The 21,451-nt window shown below is 33.9% G+C and overlaps 1 protein-coding gene across 1 annotated transcript; it reads right to left on the minus strand.

Annotated features, from left to right (window-relative positions):
* Positions 1–310: 310 nt before the first annotated feature.
* Smp_123360 (serine-rich repeat protein 2, putative) lies at positions 311–14,311 on the minus strand (the record flags this gene model as incomplete). The annotated part of the gene is made up of 6 exons (XM_018791537.1): positions 311–361; positions 4,922–5,893; positions 7,887–8,278; positions 8,441–8,745; positions 10,010–10,113; positions 13,226–14,311. 6 exons carry the CDS (start codon positions 14,309–14,311, stop codon positions 311–313), a joined length of 2,910 nt encoding a protein of 969 aa, XP_018645310.1.
* Between the last annotated feature and the right edge of the window lie 7,140 nt (positions 14,312–21,451).

Genomic DNA, 21,451 nt, shown 5'->3' on the forward strand with positions numbered 1-21,451 from the left:
AGGATCCAAAACATCAGTAAATGAAGAATCTTGGTGGGTGGTCTATGCTCCTCAAGAAGGGGTGACAAGAGTAAGTAAGTAAGTAAGTGAGGAAGGAAGGAAACTGTTCAAATCGAAAGAGATCGAAGTTATGTGAGAACACTTATTAAACACTACCTAGATAAAACCACTTCTTAACAAAGTAATATTTAGAACATTTTAGTTTTAAAAGGCACTCACCATATACATGTTTCAGAAAGAGAAGATACTTATTTCAAAAGTCTATAAGACAAAGTATTTAAAAATTCTTTTGGTTTCTGTCGCTTTATATTTATTCACAGTCCTTTTGCCATGCATAATAATCAAGAGTAATTTCAAAGGTCTATTAATTAGTTGTGAAATACATAATTAGCAATTGAGACTAGCATTGTTCATAGAATTTTGAGCTATATTGATAAACATAACAATATCTTTGAAAAAACTTTGATGAAACATATTTTATGACGGTGACATGTTTATTATTTCCGAATAACTAAAAAGTAAGAGTCTTGTGAAAGTGGTGCATGAAGGATAACTGACAGACAAATCCCGAGTAAGGACTGGAGTCAGACAGGGGTAATTACTCTCCTCCTTTCTCTTTCTTCTGATGGTTGACTGCATCATGAAGACCTCGGCATCTGAAAGGAAACACGACATACAATGGACAGCTTGAATGCAACTAGACGATTTAGACTTCGCAGATGAGCTGACTCTTCTACTCTCTACACAAGAGCAAATCAGTCAAGATAACCAGTGTAATAGATTTTTCTGCATCAGTAGGCCTCGACACACAAAGGACAAAGCAAGATCCTTGAATACAACACCGAGAACACCAACCCAATCACATTTGATGAAGAAGATCTGGAAGAGGTGGAAACTTTCACGTATCTGTGTAGCATCACCCATGAACGTGGAAGATCTGACGCAGACGTAAAGACGAGGAATGGTGAAGGAGGAAGGCTATAGAACACACTGCGCTGAGAATTGGAAGCAGACATGAATAGGATGAATAGTAACTGGAAACAACTGGAAAGGATTGCCCAGGACAGAGTCTGATGGAGAGTGCTGGTGAGCGACCTATGCTCCTTCATGAAGGGTAATAGACGTAAGTAACTTGGTAAGAGTTTTGTGGTCTTGCAAACAGGATTAAGTATTTCAATTCATACAAAATATCGTGATGTTTCAGCCTTCTAGCTCACGACAAAAATATGCACTATTTTAGAACACTACCTATTCTACATGATTGGAATTTGCCGTCAGCAAGGAAATCCGGTCACGATTATGATTTTAAGCAATCATTATTTCGTGTGATCAAGTTTTCCGTATTTATCTACAATATTTACTTTAAATTCTTACATTCCACATTGATTGATGACCAACTACTGTACGAAACAATAACTAAACTTTCATAGTTGCAAGCGTGAGTCATTTGAAGCTAGACCACCAAGGAAAACCTGGAAGCACTGGACGGTCGTTTCGTCCTACTGTGGGACTCCTCAACAGTGCCTTTCCACGATCTTGCCTCGTGAGACTCGAACCCAGGATCTATCAGCCCCGCGCCAGAGCACTTAACCTCTAGACCACTGAGCCGGCATCCGATTGTGTTTATGTTTAACTTCAACCAATCCACGAAGTTGAGCGACCGTTCACCAATTGTCTTCAGTGAGTTCCTATCTCACAATAGACATGGTTTGAACTCCACTGCTTACTGCTTCTCACTAGAACTCCAGGATTTACCTCTCGAAGTCAGTCACTGGTGAGCATATGATTAAATCTCCACAAAACCCCTTCTGATAATGTCTAAACTGTTAAGTGCGCTAGTTTCAATTAGAAAAGTCATGATATCTCTTTAAATAATATATCAGTTAATAATAATTTCAAACAAACAAAAGATAAATAAACTGTTGCATAAAAAAGAACATTGTTACGAACTATCATCACCGGATAGTTGGGACGAAACACCATCTACAATGTACTATGCATAGAATGTAAAACACTATGTTACTTTTCATAGATTAAAAAAAACAAGTCAGTTACATTTTCACATGGTTTCAACTCAGAAAGAAAAGGAAAACTAACTAAGAAAGATATTGATCTGTTTAAATAATTTAATCACAATTCATATAGTTCAATGCATCACATCACTTTTATACTTAGATTATCCCCCCAAAAAGAATTAGATGGAAAGTTCAATGACTTTCAATAAGGAATAGTCTATGGAAATAGTCTTGTACAAAATCAATAACAAGAAAAGAAATAAATTTATAATTCATAAACGATTTCACTACTTAATAAGTAAGGAATGTTAACAAAGTAAGTAGTAATTACTTACAATAAACAATTAATAATGACAAACAAAATTAAGGGAAATAACGAGAGAGAGAAAAAAACGTGTCATTGTGAAGAACACTGAACAAGAACATGTGGAAATACTTCAGTGTTGATCTTCCAATAAACAATCAATTAGAACCATGATCTTTAGCCATCATAAAAATCTCACCTGTTTTCTATATCAGTTCAGTGTTAGATAATGATACTGTGAAATATGTTAGGAATTTTCCTAAAAAGCTCTATTCTTTCATTAATTTTTTACTTAAATAATCCCATGAACATTAGAATTCATGAATGAATAGTTTATTTGATGATAGAACATATTTGTCACCATCTAATATTGTGGTCGATCTTTTGTTTTAATGAATGAAAATAAACTAGATAATAACACATTTCATAATTTTAGTGATCTTTCCCGATTGTGTTATATATTACTTTATCCCTGGTTAATGTTTACCTTTATAGTACAATCGTTAATAAGTTATCAATGAAGTATTTTTGTTTCAATATTCTTGTACGTTATTGAATTTTAGAAAAAAAGGAGAAGTGATATTCGGTGTTCAATTGCATACAACGTCACATAACTAGATCTATGGAACAAGAAAAATAAAAAAAATATTTGGTCAAGTGAATAATGATTCTTAGAATATTATTCCAGAAAAAAATTATCTCAGTACAATGAAAACGTATGGAATATACTGAGTACTTACGCTCAATTTATAAAGCAATAAGACATCAATGCTAGTTTATCATCTCAAATCAAAAGAACTTGAATACAAGAAGTGTTTGTTATCTAGTATTGTACTATTGATGCTGAACTATTCACTTGTCCATAATACTCTGAAGTTGTCATTTTACATTCTGTTTCGTAAAATACCTTAGAAATACATTTAGTGTTGTTTGTTTGAATCTTCCCATTGATGTTTAGGACTGCAACTGGTCAGTCTCTTATTGGCATATGTGCATACTGTGCATATTGCCTCGATATAGACTCACTGGCCGAGTCGATAACGCGATAGTTTGAAGCGAAAGGTACTAGGTTCGAGTCCCAGAGTGAACATCAACTCTGAGATGCAGGTACATCCAACTGCCGAGTCCCAAATAGGACGAAACACGCATCCTGGATTCCACTGCTAGCCACTATCCATCTTTGCTTACAATACCTTAGAAAAAGTAAAATATCAGTTACTGATTCTGAATTATGTACGAATAAGATAGTAATCTTAATAATAATATTCAACAAATGCATCATATCTCAGGTAATATAACTTTATTCCTTACTTAGCTAGTTTCTATCAGCTTCATAGTTACATTTTTATTCTTATTATATAAAGATGATTTTTAACCTTTGGTTTTTCATTTAGGTATCATTAGGCTAGCAAAAGAACGGAGCTATAAAGTTTCTAATTGTATTACCGACAAAAACGCCCCTTATAGTTGTTTTGTTTCAGGAGCTTTGTGAATAACTTATTGGTGTTTACAGTAATAATTACTTCGTCTGAATATCGAACACGGTATGGAGGTATATCCATTTAATAAGTTCTAAGCAGGACAAAATGAATATCCTGGGTTCCACTATAATCCACAATTTAAAAAAGATACTATAAATGAGTGTCTTATTTTAAAATAATTAATAACTCTGAACCCATATCACCTCAGTGAAGGTGATGAGGATTGTTTCAGGTCTAAATGGATTGCAAATGAACATATGTTACTACTGCATTCACCAATTAAAATTAAACGGGATTGGATAGGCGAAAAAATTCTAACTACTCATAATTCTTTATCTCCTATTCTTTCAGGATACATAGTCATTATCATCAGTTTTAGATATTATTTCAGGAGTCTTGACTGAAAGATGTAACTATTGTTAATCGTAATGCTTATATTCAGTGAAGGATATCTGTTGACAAGCTGTACAACAATATGAATATTTGGTTCATACAGTATTTAGATACTTCTCTTTAGAATTCTATATTGTCGTTAATCATATAATAGCTTGCACTGTTTTGTGTATAACTTATCAAAACTTTTTTTGATGGGGTTTTGTTCTCTGAGCTGGATGGTTTGGTCGTGGAGCTTTCACCGTCCTTCTGAACGACATCATCAGCACAAGCTTCAAACAATTCACTTCTACCCGAAGTTTGCGCTGATGATGTCGTTCAGAAGGACGATGAAACCTCCACGACCGAACCATCCAGCTCAGAGAACAAAACTCCATCATCATCATCCACCTGAGCTACAAATCTCCACCATCTTCGATGCGCGGTTTTACAAATATTTGGAAGAAAATATAGTTATTGTATGAATCTTGGTAATTCGGACTGTATAAATTAGTTCATAAGAGTTAGTGTGACTATTGGAAAGAATATTAGTATTACGCATATTTGTTTATTGTAGTATGTTATTAACTTACTGTTTGTTGTTGCTTAGAAGTTTCATGTGGTTAGCTGTAGGTATTTCTTTATACCACTAAACATTAAGTTGATTCATTTAACTAGATATCTGCACTACCATTTAAGCAGATAGCATTTTCTTTATTTAGTGGTATACGATAATACGGTGATGTTACTTTTTCACTGGATTGATTTTCTTTCTGGATATGTTCGAAATGATATCGTGACAATTCATCATAATAACATTTCATAAAGGTTTGTGCTTGGTGAATGGGTTGAGTATTTGAATCCAGTGAATGTATGGATGGTATTTGATTTTGTAAAGTAAAATTACCATCGTTAAACTGGTTGGATGTATTAATTTTGGATTGAATTTTCACAGAATTATAAAATGAACTTGACAAATTTTTAGGGCAAGTGAATGTTGTATATTTCCTTTTGTATGAATCAGCTTCTTTTGCATATATGTTACTTGGAATGTCAACATTTAATCTACACGACTTACTATGATTTGTAATGCCAGAGGAATTTCTTACATTCATATCATGAATCATACAAAGAATGCATGAGATACACTCGGGAATAGGTTTAAATTTGTCATATTTCTGCTGATTGCTAAGTTGCAATGACGAATCAGTAGAGCTATCGCATGACGTTATTTCCAAATTACTAAGTACATTAAGACAGGAATTATCATTTTTCTGTGCTACTTTTGATACAGGAGTTTTTATTTGACGTTGTTCTGTATTCAGTAGAGATGAGATAGTAAATTTATTCAAATCCGAATTCAGTTTTAACTGACGAGATGGATTCATTTGTTTCGGTGACTGGAAGTCCACCTCCTGATTATGAAATTGTAATGAATCTATTGGGTAATTATTAAGTTTCTCCTTTTGTTTTAAACGAGAGGAAATAGATTCATCAGAGGTATTGGGAACATTTAAGCTGGTACTGAAGAGTTTTGGATTTGTGAAAGGGAAAGAAAATGTTAGGGGCTGCTCCATATTTACAGATTCATCACAAATCGGTTTATGCACATTTAAAGATTCATTATCACTGACTGATTGGTTTTCATTTTTAGCAGAATTCATAAGAGCTGAATACCAAGCGGCTATCATTAAAGATTGAGCCTCGTCAAGTCTGGGAACCTATTGAGAAAATAAGACAATAAAAGAAATGCTATACATCGATAATCCAACTTATGATTGAAACAATCAAAATTGTGAATCTTAGTGTAATCCAATAAACAACTATTTCTTATTGGTAAGTAGTTTGAAATTGAATCAAATTATCCCATTTTTTAGAAAATGAATAAAACCATCAAACAGTTATGAAGAAGTTTGTTGCACCAATATATATGTATGGTTCAATACTTGGTCTAACTAGATAGTCTCTTTATTTTGAAATGACTTCACTTTTAATAATAATATTATTAGACAATTATTTAATAATTTTAATAGTTGAGATCATGAATCAATTGAAGCTAGACAACCATGAAAAACCTCAAAGCACTGGACGGCTGTTTCGTCCTATTGTAAGACTCTTCAACAGTGCGCATCAACGATCCCACCTCGCGAGATTCCAACCCAGAACCCATAAGTTTCGCGCACGAGCGCTTAACCTCTAGACCAGTGAAATGGCCGGCATCTAACTGTGTTAATGTCTAACTTCAACCGATCCACGAAATTCAGTGACACATCCAACAATGTCTTCAGGGAGTTACTATCTCACAGCAGGCCTGGTTGAACTCCACTGGTCACAGCTTCTCACTAGAACTCTAGGAGATACCTCTTGAAGCCAGTCACTAGTGAGCATATTCCAGGTTTTCCATGGTGGTCTAGCTTCAGTTTATTCATGATCTCAACTATTAAAATTACTATAATATCCACAAAACCCCTTCTGAAATTATTTAATAGCTTATGGATATTACTTCACATTACTGATTCACCTAAACCTATATATGCTTCATTTACATTTAGTTATACACATATAAATAAATACTTATATATTGTTCACATGTAAAGAATCCCTACAATAGAATCAAGTAGATATTATTTTAACAAAATAAATCATTATCCATAAAGATAGTCACTATTCAAGTCAATGTGTCAATCCAATTTCAATGAGTAGCTTAGTCAATATCATTTTTAAAAAAACTTACCTCATTGTGAACTTGACTAGTTTAATAATTTAAAAATACATTTTACCACATAATAATCAACTTAATGCCGCCTAATTCTGGAAAGTAACTTCAGAATTTTTCAAACATTCTAACTACAATATATTTTAGATGATCAAAAATAGCAGAGGTTATTAACGAATAATTTCGAATGAAATTGTAGATAGAAAATTGTATGTTTTATTTATGTTTCTTATTGGCTTTTAATTGACCGCTTAACTTTAAAAATAATGATGATAGTAAACAGAGATGGATGGTGGCTAGCAGTGGAATCCAGGACGCGCGTTTCGTCCCGTTTGAGACTCGTCAGCTGAATGTATCTGCATCCCAAAGTTTATGTTTACACTAAGACTTGAATCCAGTACATATGCCAACATGAGACCGATCAATTCCAGTCCTAAACATGAATGGGAAGACTCGAAAAGCCATTACAAAAGTGAATTAATAATAATAGTGATTGGTTTCTATTTCTTTTATAATAAGGGTATACACATCTATTGACTACAATACATTTGCATACTTCGATCGTACAGTTCTTGATGAAATTTTCACTCCTGGTCTAATTTAATCTATCCGATTGCTTGACATTTCTATTAGTACACCAAATTGACAAACAATTATTTATATTAGGTGACAATATTTAAAAAAAACAGATAGTGGTTATTTTCACTGGTAGTACAGTATATAAGTCAGCTGGCATACTGGTCATGATATATGTAATGAACATTTCTGTAAGAACAACAGTGACATATCTTCAGTCTAGGATTCAGGTACATCCGGCTGAAGAGTCATAAACAGGATGAAACGTGAGCTCTGGATTCCACTGCTAGTCACATTTCATCTATTCTATATAATTCGACTGTAATCTGTACTAGTATTTGAACATACACTTCAAGTTACACTATGAAATAACTGAATGAATATAATTTTAATAAACATATGCATCATGAGATTAAACTTACTTTTGATAATGTCGGATCGAATCCGGTTGACGCACGGTTTGCATGACTTGTTGCTTTATTTAAAGATACTCTTAAACGTTGGTTTAGTTCATTAAAAATATGACCATACTCCATATATTCCGTTGTTAAATGGAACTGTGAATTTAAATATATTTTGGCTGCTTGGCTGTTATCATAGCCGTTTATCTCGTTGTCATTTTCAACGTAGATATTTCTATCGGAAAAGTTCACGTTACAGTTGACTGCAGTTAAACTTTCATCATTGGTTTTAATGGTATCGTCGTACGAATTAGAGGTTGATTCCAGAAACCCAGAGGATTTGTCTAAATTTTGAACGTTAGAAAAGCATTCTGGCTGTACAATTGATGATAATGGTAATGAATTCGTTGACTCTGACGATTTATATGTCATTGGAGTAAACGATTTTTTATAATTTATATTTAAATTAGATGATGTAAAAGAAGAGAAAGGATGAAACGAAGAACAATTAGTGGCTTGAACATCTGAAGACAATAATGATTCTGTCGAAATATTTGACGTATATACTGGCTGACTATTAGGTGGTGATAACTGTATACTGATTTCCATTGGATTGTGTCGATTTGAATGTGTAGAATAATCAAGAGGATCACTTGTTCCATTAAGTGATGGTTTAACAATAGGAAGTAAACTTTCAGCAACCTTTAAGAGATTAGACCAATCTTCTGGTAACGTCAATGGTAAACGGTTTAAATCACAAGTGTTCATGACTTCTTGATTTATCTTCGGCATACATTTACTTTCATTCAAAGATAAATCTTGTTTAACTTTACCATTTGAATGAACTACTTGATCAAGTTCATTCAATGAATCTTTACTCCTTTTATAAAATATATTCCTATTCATTGTTTGATTAATTAACCAATTAGGTTTATTCAATAATTCTTTTGTTTTTTCTGTTAATTTATATTGAATATTAGTTATTAAATTATTATTTTTATTATCGATTAAATTATATTGTTTAATTAATAATTGATTAAATAAATTATATTTATCATGATCAGACATTTTGATTAATTCTGGATGTCTTCTAATAACATGACGCTTTATTGTATCTAATTTTCTTTGGGTCATAACTTTATGACATATAAGACACATAACCTAAAAATATTAATAAAGATAATAATGTAATTTAGTTAATATTAGAAGGGATTTTGTGGATATTATAGTAATTTTAATAGTTGAGATCATGAATCAATTAAAGTTAGACTACCATGGAAAACCTCGAAGCACTGGACGGTTGTTTCGTCCTAGTGTGGGACTCCTCAGCAGTGCGCATCCACGATCCCATCTCGCAAGATTCGAACCCAGGGCCTATCAGTTTCACGTGCGAGTGCTTAACCTCTAGACCATTGAGCCGGCATCCAACTGTGTTAATGTCTAACTTCAACTAATAGAAAGTTTTACTTTACTAATTAATAATGAAACTTATAAATTAGAAGGGGTTTTGTGGAGATTTCAGTATTTTCATAGTTGAAATCATGAGTCAATTAAAGCTGGACTACCATGCAAAACCTGGAAGCATTGGACAACAAATGATTTTGTTTATACTTTCGAAAATGCTTATTACATAAGTAAATAATTTTAATAATAACTTTTATTCAATTCTGGAAAACAACTTGATAAACAAAAAAAAGGCAAACAAAAGAAAGTCATATATATAAACAAATGCATAATAATCAACTTCAGTTGTTATTCTATAATGATGTCTGAAACTAAGTGAAATACATATTACTTATTAAAAGAATAAATTAAATAATTAATTACATTATGGACTAATAGTTTGATTGATGTTGTTAATATGTTGATATCTTTAGCGCTACATTGTACTAAGTATTTGAAAGTTGGTGATATTATCCGGTTATGGAGGTTGAAGTACGTTAAGAAAGGTTTGAATCTGATGACTATTAGTTGTAGACTAATTGTTCGACTGTTAAGTCACTTTTTCTTTGATGTGAAAATGATGAACTGACTTAGTAACTGAATTCTAGAAAAAGACTGATAACTCTAATAGTTAAAGTCTTTAAACAAACAAGTTATTTGTCTCAAACAGAACTCCGGCTACTTTGATTTTAGACAGTTACAAGAGACGTAACAGTTGTTGATTATTTTCCCATAGTTGGTGATAATCTCTCAATATACTTTTCTGATGAGAGAAGTCTATTTTCCGGAAAAAGACCTGCTCCAGCTAACAAGAAAAAAAAAACAGGTTTCAACCTCCACCCTTATTCAAATCCATCATTTCCAATTAAGTAAAATATATCTTTGAATTAAAGGTCATACTGTAGTCTTTTAGAATCCTTCTCGGAATAGTTATTTTCATCACAGACACTGAAAATAACAGATTTTTCTTCAGAATCAATATTACACACATTAAACGAACACTATACTATAGATATTATATATATGTGTGTATAAAATTATAAATCACCAATTTTTAAGTGACCAATTAATGTCAATAAATAAGATTCATAAAACGGGAGAAATTAGGCGAAGGCATAAAAAAAATTGAAGACTATCATTTTTCTTCTCACTCTCTCTCTTTGTCAGTCCGTATGATTTTCACATATTCATCCTTGGCCTCTCCCTTTTAATTTACTCCCGACATTTTTTTTACCTGAATGAGTTTTCTTGTCTTCTATGTGCTAAAAAGATTTAGGTTTTCTCCCTCGCAGTTTTTTTACGCTAATGTTTATTATTTTTCATACTTTTTCTCTATTAATGGTAAAATTTTTATTACTTTTCTAAAAACCCGTACAATTTATGAGAATTTTGTTTGGACTATATGTGTATATAGCACTACCATATTCGAGAAGAAACATGGATTATTGGTATTGGTAAGACTGATTGGAAATAAGGAAAATAAGAATAATGACCGCTTAAGATAGGATTTTCTACTTTTTACAGTAGATAAAGCGCAAATATAAGAATGTGTGCTAATATTTACTAGAAATCTTCATAGATAGTTGAAAGATAGTAATAATAATAATAATAATAACAGTCATAATCATAGCTATCCATCAACCGTAATAAATGAATGTTCGTATGTGTATCTAAATATCTTTTAAATACAAAGAAGTATACACTCCTATTGCAAGTTCTGTAAGCAATAGTAATAAAGGTAGGATTGACGTTAAAGACTGATTAACAACATTTCTAATTATACTGGTTCTACTACTACTACCACTGGTAGTAGGAATAATTTATCATATCAGTTTATTTGCTTAAAACGTTTTATAAGTCAACGAAAACAGCTTTTCAGTAAGTTTTCGGATAAGGGGGACATTTTTCTTATCGATTCATTATTAAACTACATCAAAGGCTCAGGAGGAATTGCTTCAAGAAATACATGTTTGTGTATTCGATTGTGAATCATAATTTATGTGAAGACCAGTGATTCTACCTGACTGCCAAAATTAAATTAGGCAGTGTAGGGTTCGACTCTGAAACCTGGTGAATGAAGACCTAGTAGTTTAACCAATTATTCACTGTTTCACCACCATTGTGTCTGGTACCTTTTTGTTTGTATCAAACAATGAATCTTCCTTACTAAGTTTTTGATGAGTATAGGTAATGTCTTCCCATCCTGAATACTTTTATAATGATTATGTCTACTAGTATAAGAATAAAGATCTCATTCTTTTCTACAATTCAATGATTGCAAAGGCCCCCAAACGATCTAATTATTCAACTATTTATCATCTATTCAATTCATTTTGATAGGTTCTCATTTTGGTGAGAAGTTAAGGGTTCATACTAGACCGAAGTTAATAAAAATGATATTACTATGGTGGACGCTAGTCATAAGGATGTTTGTAAGTAGTGTGTAACTGGACGTGGCGTTGAAGTTGCAACAACTGTGGAAACTTCCAGTGCATCGAAAACACAGTTTGGTAGAACAATTGAAGACCAGACAAGAAGACTGCTCATATGGCAGAAAACACCGCTAGATACAAATGGACGATTGAAGGCTATGTATATGAATTGTGTAAATACATAGTAACTTTTCGCAGTAAACATACGTCCAGTACAATCAAAACCATTGCCATATTTTTATAAATTGTATGATAGAGAGAATAAAATGAGAGTTCCAAACGAAGTGTGGGGATTTTCTGAAAGTGTAGACAGCACTATGGCAATAAATTCGCTTTTCCTTCTTATGCTTCCAGACACACATGCTAAGTATTTCCCTGTTTTTACAGCATTGGTAAGTTATAAACTGTCCCTTCTTTACGAAGTACTGGTTAATAATAAGTATAGTTAAGCCACTTAATCTGAATTGTGTTGTAAATATACCGTTGACTGAATAGTAATAACAGTTATTTGAATTTTCTGGGGGCTCTTACCATGAAGTAATCAATTACTCGGAGTATCCACATTAATTTCACATCGGGTTAAAGTGATTCAAACTATTTGGACTTCGGACTTCAAATCTGATAAAGTCTGTCCGTCTTTAGGTATCTAACTGACGAATTATCATCGGACAATTAAAGAGAATGTGTGTCTAATTTATAAGCATCATGGATATTACATGACTAATATCACACAGTAAAACAAATATTTGCCGACTCAATCTTCAACATGGCACTTGAGTAGGTGTTTGAAAGCTACAGTAATTCGAGGTGCTATCAGAATTCGCTACAAATAAATTACTGATGAGTTCGTGGCCAGGACCTCCAACTAAAATTTTAATTCGCTTTTTAATAATCAATGATGTATCTAAGTTCACTGTTACCTGATACACTGTATGATATCACCAACAGGCGTTTAAGGATAATAAAGACAAGTTGATAGGCTTTAGAGTTTAATTATCTTTAAATAAAACTCAGTCATAAAGCTGTGATATTCATTAGGAGTTCGGGTTTATATCCATTAACAACAGGGTTCCTTGTCAGTTTTCCTATCCAGAATGTAAAACCAAGTTTTTTTCTATATTTTAACTCCATTAAACCTATCCTTTTGCAATAACAAGCGAATGACTTTATTTTTATTACTCTTACTTTTTGGTCGGATTTCCTATTGATATTCTCAAATTCGTATAACTAGCTTTATGATAATAACATTAAGATCAACGCTTACAGAGTAAATTATAGATCTATGGGGAAAACCTCGGATAGTCAATGTTTATTCAATAGTCATTTATCAGTATCATTAAAAATGACCACTCTATAAAGAATTGTATTTACTAGGGAAATAGACAGTTTTGATTGTTACGTAATACGTCATCAATAATTCTTGCTTTTACTAATACATAAAACCAGTTATCGAGTAAGGAAAGTAGATTATTATTTTCAACTCACTTCATGAAGTCCATGTGGTATAACAAGCCATAAATGCTTCCATTCCTCACGAAACCTTCGTCTACGATCTTTTTCACGCCATGATAAGTATTTATAAGCTCCTGTTGAGACAACTGTATTTTTCACATTGTTTTGATTATCACTGTTAGTTTTACCTTGTTCATCCTCGTCATTGTTCCATTGGCTATCTTTGGGAGTGGGATAAAAAGTCATATCTATTGTTTGTTTGTTGGTGCTATTTTTTTCAAGTGTGGGACAATTTTTATCCAATTTCGATTTTTTACCATTTATTAAATGCCCGTCTTCATTTACAGTATTTTGATTTAAAGAACATGTCTCCTTTAGCAAATTATGTGTTAATGAGTGATTAGTAGCGTCAGCGGGAATAACCTCAAACCTGTCACTGATATCTGTAATATTATTACTGATTACAATAGGTTGATTAAGGCCAGTAATGTTGTTGATTCCCGCTTTTATATATTTTCCAGTGTGTTTCCTAGAAATACTTGGATGATTTTTAGAATACTTTCGTTTTGATAAACGTCCATCACCAGTTTCATTATTTGTAGTATAACATACAACTGGCTCCGAAATGCATTCTGATTTCCTCAAGGAAGATGTATTGTTATTATTAAATTTTAAGCTGTTCGAAAATTGAAGTGATGAATTGCGATTATAATTTGATTGCTGAAGAGCCGTTACTTTTGAACTGGTAGATGTTAATCGCTGATGATCAATAAAATGGGAATGTATGGAATAATCAAGAGGATTATCAGTCTTGTTAACTGTAACATTGTTAGGTACACTCATCTTCCTGACCACATCTTCATGTATATTTGATTCGGCAGTATAAATGGAATTGCCTTTAGATGTACATTGACAGAACGTAGCTTCAATAGGTGACCATGGTGTAAAATATCCTATTTGATTCTTACTACTATGATTAACAGAAAAACTACCATCAAGTGACCGTATAGGTGTAAGATCATTTAGCGTCGATAAAATATATCTATGACTTTCTTTTAGGCTCATAGATTTATCGGAAAATAGTGACGATATTTTGATATTATCTTGATTTGTAGTCATTTTGTATTGGAACTCAAGATGTAATAATGAAATACAGTACGTTTTCTTGTGATCTAATTTTACGAGAGAAACTGCAAAGTAGAAGAAACAAATTTATTAAATTGATAATAGGCCAGGGTGAAATATTGAACAGTATTTCTATATGCTATTTCGTTATACACTACCTACTATTTTCAAAGACCTGAAAATACTTTAAATCTGTTAAACATACTCTGTTAGTGACTATCATGCATTGAAATTCAGTGATAAGATGAGCTATTAGGTTATTCATGAGCTTTGATGGCGAGACTAGACTATATGGACGAGCCAATCAGAAGCGTTCGCGGGTTTTCAAGGTCACGGCGCTAAGTTCGATACCTGATGCTTACGTACGGTCGGTTTACAACGGATTTTAGAGAAGACGTGATAATTCAGCGTCTACAAGAGGAGTGATCATAAGATTTTGGCGCAAAATTCAATTATCCATTTGTATAAATAGAGTTTTGGCATTATAGCTGATGTCAGTTCGTGATGAAAACCCTAAGTATAATTCCTAACCTTAACCATGAGCTGTAAATCATAATTTGAATTCTTCACACAGGTTTATAACCTTATTTAGTCTTAGTTATTATGTTGACACTCTCAGAGTCACCCTAGCGTCGCTCAAAGGTCGTCCATAATTTATAGTCTCATCCTTGACCCTAAACCTTAATTCTAACCCTAAACCCAAAACCATACCAACATACCAACAACATTGAAGCTATGTGGTCGAGGCTGAAATAATTTTTGAGACCTTATCATGGTTCCAGAGGTCGACTACTATGGAGCCACATGGATGAGTTCCTGTACCGGATGCACTATGATTTTAGAACTCCTGAACCTATATCTAACCTTGATAAGTTTTTGAGTCATGTGAAATAATAGTGTCCCCTTTAATTTTTGAGTTTCGTATAATATATTTTACTGTATACTAACTGTCTTCTGATTGGCTAATATTTCTCAACGTCATTTAAGATTCGTTCAAAGGTCGTCCATGTAGTTTAGTCTCGCCGCTTTCATCATTAAAAAAAATTATTAAGTGATTAGCGTCCAAGAGATAATCCATTATTTACGGATTGATTTTCACTTTACCAGAACTTTTATTTTCCATCTACCATAATGTCATGTTGGTGATACTGTGTCTTTGTTGCAACCCAGTGATTATCTTACACCACTACGAGATGTTCAAACTGAAAAACTTCATCATAAGAAAACGATTAATTCTTCACTTACATATATGATTGTGAAATAGAATTTTGTCACTGAATGTAAGGGATCTGAAATTTGATTTCTTAAATGAGTAGGAATGTTCAAATTATGTCGACTTTTACTTTAATATATCAGCTAGACGCTTATTCTAAATTATCTAAGTAATGATCGAAAGTATAATATTGATTACTTAGTAAATAGTTTTCCATACATGCCCCTGTATAGAAATGACTACATAGCCAAATAACAGTGTTTTATAAATACACTTGACTTCATTTAATTTGAAAATTTGTTCAAATTATCTGTGTAATTACATTACTGAAACTGCATAACACATATCGACCTACAAAATTATTTCATTCATTCAGTCAGTGATGCAGAACATAGAACTTCGAAAGATATTTGGATCAACACAAGTCACCAGACTACATCAACTGTTCCAGAACGAATCGGTCGTCTAGTGTTTGCAGGTTTTCAATGGTGGTCTAACATAGATCGAATCATGAATTCAATAAAACTTAACAATCTGCACAATCATATGCTTATAAATAAAATTATCAAGACGAATACAAAAGTAATGGTAGTAGTAGTAGTAGTAGTAGTGGCAATAGTTTCGAGGTTAGCAAAAAAATAATTAATGATAGAGCAAAGTTATTTATAAAAACAAGTATTTCGGTACACAGAAAGCAATCACTAAGATATTCAGATGTACATAGTATTTAATAAGTTTGCAAGTAACAATACAAACAGTAAAGATGGATAGTGGCTAGTAGTGAAATCCAGGACGCGCGTTTCATCCTATTTAGGACTCGTCAGCTGGTTGTATTAAAGTAATTAAGGCAATGAATTAAATCAATATCGAGGCAATACACACAGTATGCACATGTCCCAATAAGAGACTGACCAATTGCAGTCCTAAACATCAATCGGAAGATTCAAACAAACAATACTAAGTGAATACAAATAGTGCTGAAACTTTTCCCCTTCAAAGTTTTTATTTTTCATTCTATTTTCATGTTTTTTCTGTTCATCTTATGATCAACATTATTTTCTATAACTAGGTGTTTACTTGTCACTATACACAGAATTATTTCTTGTTTATTATTGGTTCATTTGTAAGTATATTGTACAATATTTCATTTGTCTATCTATTTTATTATTGGTAGTAAATTAATCAACACTTATTAACTAGTCAATTTTTGCATTAAAGTGTAGGACTAGACATTCTGGCGTTCAATCAATCAATAAGTGTTCATCTTTTTTCTTTAAAAGAAAAAGGAACAGGTGATGAAAGTACTCGTTTATATGTATATGTAAGATTGTTTACACATATCAATGATGATATCTGTAACATGTCAATAAATGAAGTAAAATACATTGTCAAGTTGTTTTGATCATTGTTTTTAAATTTCATATCATAGTACAATACATCCACTCATACAAAAATCTTATAACATAGTATATATATATATATATATAATGATAAACATCAATGATCGTTTGATTTTTTTATTTCATCTTCGTAATATTAACCTTAACTGTACTTAGAGCCCCTCTTAGATTACTGGCGGTCCCAAGCCTGGATAAAGAAGGAGGGTTGGTGTGAGGTTAACGACCCCGTCCCGTAGAAAATTAACTAGTTAATATAACGTTAACCAGAAAAAATAATTTAAACCATTTAAACTCTACCCTGGGAGTTAGAAGGTCTTCATTTAGAAGAGTCATGAAGCCTAATAGTGAAAGCCGAGTTCTTTCGGAAGTCACGAGGCTGATGCCCTTTCTGAAAACCATTAATTTAGGTACATGGAATGTTCGTACAATGTGGGAGACTGAGAGAGCTACCCAAATCGCTGCAGAAATGAAAAGATACAACCTGGAGGTGCTTGCATTCAGTGAAACACAATGGATGCAGGTTGGACATCAAAGACTAGCTTCAGAGGGGCCGCTGTTATACTCCGACCATGAAGAAGAAAATGCCCCACATACACAAGAATTTGCATTGATGCTTTCTAAACAAGTGCAAAATGCACTTATAGGATGGGGATCTCACGGACCCAGGATTATCAAAGCCTCCTTCAAAACAAAGAAATAGGGCATTACAATGAACGTCATCCAATGCTATGCGCCTACCAACGACTACAATGAAGACGTTAAAGATCGATTCTACGATAGTCTGCAGTCAATCGTTGAGAAATACCCAAAAAAGGACTTGACCATTCTGATGGGAGACCTAAATGACAAGGTTGGAATGGACAACACTGGATACGAGGACATCGTGGGACGACATGGACTGGGAGGAAGGAACGAAAATGGTGAGAGATTTGCAAACCTATGTGCCTTCAACAAAATGATAATAGGCGGTACCATATTCCCACACAAACGCGTATACAAAGCCACATGGAATTCACCGGATCACACCACGCAGAACCGAATCAATCATATCTGCATCAACAAAACGTTCAGGAGGGTGATGGAGGACGTGAGAACCAAGAGCATCACTTACTGGCCGCCAAGATGAAATTAAAACTTAAGAAGTACTGGACAACGGGGCGGACAACATCCCAAAAGTCTAATACGGCTTTTCTTCGGGATACTGACAAACTCAACAAATTCAAGATAACCCTCTGCAGCAGGTTCCAGGCCTTTCATGATCTACTCAGTGGAGAGGGAACTACTATGGAGAGCAACTGTAAAGAGATAAAAGATACAATCACTTCAACATGTCAGGGGGTTCTGGACCACGAAAATCGCCACCACAAGGAATGGATCACTGTTGATACACTGGATAATATTGAAGAAAGGAGGAACAAGAAGGCAGCAATCAATATCGGCCGAACAAGAGCAGAAAAAGTCAAGGCACAAGCCGAATACACATAAGTAAACAAGCAAGTGAAGGGGAGCATCAGAATCGACAAACGTAAATATGTGGAGGATTTAGCAATGATAGCAGAAAAGGCTGCAAGAGAAGGAAACATGAGACAACTGTGTGATACAACAAAGAAACTTGCTGGAAATTACCGTAAGCCAGAAAGACCAGTGAAAAGCAAGGAAGGCAAAGTAATCACCAACATTGAAGAACAACGAAACAGGTGGGTGGAGCACTTCAAAGAACTCTTGAATCGATCAGCTCCATTGAATCCACCCAACATTGAAGCAGCACCCACGGACCACCCAATCGATGTTGACTCGCCAACAATTGAAGAGATCAGCATGGCCATCAGATAAATCAAGAGCGGCAAATCAGCAGGATCAGACAACATTCCAGCAGAGGCACTGAAAGCAGATGTAGCAGCATCTGCAGAGACACTCCATATTCTCTTCAGTAATATATTGGGATGAAGAACAAGTACCAACAGACTGGAAAGAAGGACTTCTGATCAAAATAACAAAGAAGGGCGATCTCAACAAGTGTGATAGCTACAGAGGCATCAATACCAGGAAGTCTTCAACAGGGTATTGTTAAACAGAATGAAGGACTCCGTATACGCCCAACTACGAGATCAACAGGCTGGATTATGTAAGGATCGGTCGTGTGCTGACCAAATCGCAACGCTACAAATCATTGTGGAACAATCAGTTGAATGGAACTCGTCACTCTACACCAACTTCATTGACTACGAGAAAGCATTTGATAGCGTGGACAGGACAACACTATGGAGGCTTCTTCGACACTACGGCGTGCCTGAGAAGATAGTCAATATCATACGGAATTCCTATGATGGATTAAATTGCCAAATCATCCATGGAGGTCAACTCAGTGACTCGTTTGAGGTAAAGACTGGTGTCAGGCAAGGTTGCTTACTCTCACCCTTTCTCTTTCTCCTGGTGATCGACTGGATCATGAAGAAGTCAACATGTGGAGGGAAACACGGGATACAAGGCACAGGTAGGATGCAGCTTAACGATCTAGACTTCGCAGATGATCTAGCTCCTCTATCACACACGCAACAACAAATGCAGGAGAAAACGACCAATGTAGCAGTAGCCTAAGCAGCAGTCGGTCTTAACATACACAAAGGGAAAAGCAAGACTCTCCGATACAATACAGCATGCACCAATCGAATTATACTTGACAGAGAAGCTTTTGAGGATGTGAAAACCTTTACATATCTGGGCAGCATCATCGGTGAACACGGTGGATCAGATGCAGATGTGAAGGCGCGGATCGACAAAGCAAGAACAGCACATCTACAAATGAAGAACATCTGGAACTCGAAACAACTTTCAATTAACACCAAAGTCAGAATTTTCAATAAAAATGTCAAGAAAGCTCTACTGTATGGGGTGGAATCGTGGAGAACTACGAAATCCATCATCCGGAAGATATAGGTGTTTATTAACAGTTGTCTACACAAAATACTTCAGATCCGTCGGCCAGACACTATCAGCAACAACCTACTGTGAGAGAGAACAAACCAGATTTCAGAGGAGGAAGAAATCAGGAAGAAGCTCTGGAAGTGGATATATATATATATATATATACCAAGTGAGGGCTTGCCTTGTGACGCAGTTGGGTCCTTTCCTCAATTTGTGTCCTATCCACTTCCAGAGCTGCTTTTAAAATCCATTTATGTGAAAGTCATGGAAAACTAGACAATTCGATGTTTATTCTTTATATTCCAATATATTGTTTAATAACTATTATTGTACACGTCTGATAAGTCTTATGATTTTGAGTGGTTCATCAGAGTGTTACAACCTTAGATTAAAGTTTTAAATGCTTACAACTAGTCGAAGTTATCTTAGTATCATACAGCCATACATTTCTTCCTATATAAATGTTACATCTACTGGGAAAAATTATGGTTTAGCAGTAGTCGATTGCTTTCTACCTTATTATATTAGTATTTTGTGGTAATGTGGTTAAACGATAATGATGTAAGTGTTTCTGTTCAGTTTTGATTAAATAAGATTCAATGTTGAGAAATTTGTTACGTACGTTATTAGATGAAAAAACATTGATTTCATAGATAGAACATCATAAAAACCATACTGAATAACCACACTACAAAACTTCCGGAAATTCATCATATTCAATATCGAAAATTGGAAAAAGTGAAGCAGTCAAAAACTGTTTATTTCTTTGAAATTCATACAACAATTGGAGAACAGTTCGAGCCTCACTATATCACTGTTTTCACTGTCTATAGATATTGCAACGGAAAAAATTGCAAGGATATACATCTAACTTTAGAAATCTCCAAAGAAAATATAATGATATTCCATGAAAGCTGTAAAGAGTTTCATTAAGAAAACCTATGTCAGGTCTTAACTTCATTGATTATTAGTTGGTCAGTGAAATCAATTATTCTCTAGAAATGTTGTTAAATGACTTTTGTTCACGCTCATTTGATGAATTAGATAACTTTTATCGTGAAATGATCTTATTTTGACTACCATCGAAAACCTGTAAGTACTGGATGTCTATTTTGTCCCAGTGTGTGCTCCTCAAATATGTGCACCCACGACCACGCATCTGGTAATCGAACTCAGGACCTTAGGTTTCGAGCGCGAGCACTTTGCTTCTGGACCACTGAGCTGGCACCCAACAGCCGTCCAGCGTTCTCAGGTTTCCAATGGTGGTCTAATTAATATCAGTTCGTGATTCAAACTATGGCAACTCTACTATTTATTTTATTGAAAAGACAAAAGATTTTGTCGGCCATTTGCTTTTTATGTTCCGAAGTTTATTTATTCGAGGACTTGCAAATTTTTATTCGGTTTATTTAAGAAATCGTTACTCAATCATAGCTCCATATTAATCCTCATAACTAATCACACCTACATATGCATTATACTTATTCACTAAATACAATTCTTTTCCTGATAAATTAGATATAGACCAACTAACTTATAAAATAAATTTTAGGTTTTGACCCTCATGTCAGTTTTGTGTGCAACCCCTTTCGAAAC

The sequence above is a fragment of the Schistosoma mansoni genome, assembly GCF_000237925.1.
Source record: "Schistosoma mansoni, WGS project CABG00000000 data, chromosome 2 unplaced supercontig 0171, strain Puerto Rico, whole genome shotgun sequence".
Lineage (NCBI taxonomy): Eukaryota > Metazoa > Platyhelminthes > Trematoda > Strigeidida > Schistosomatidae > Schistosoma > Schistosoma mansoni.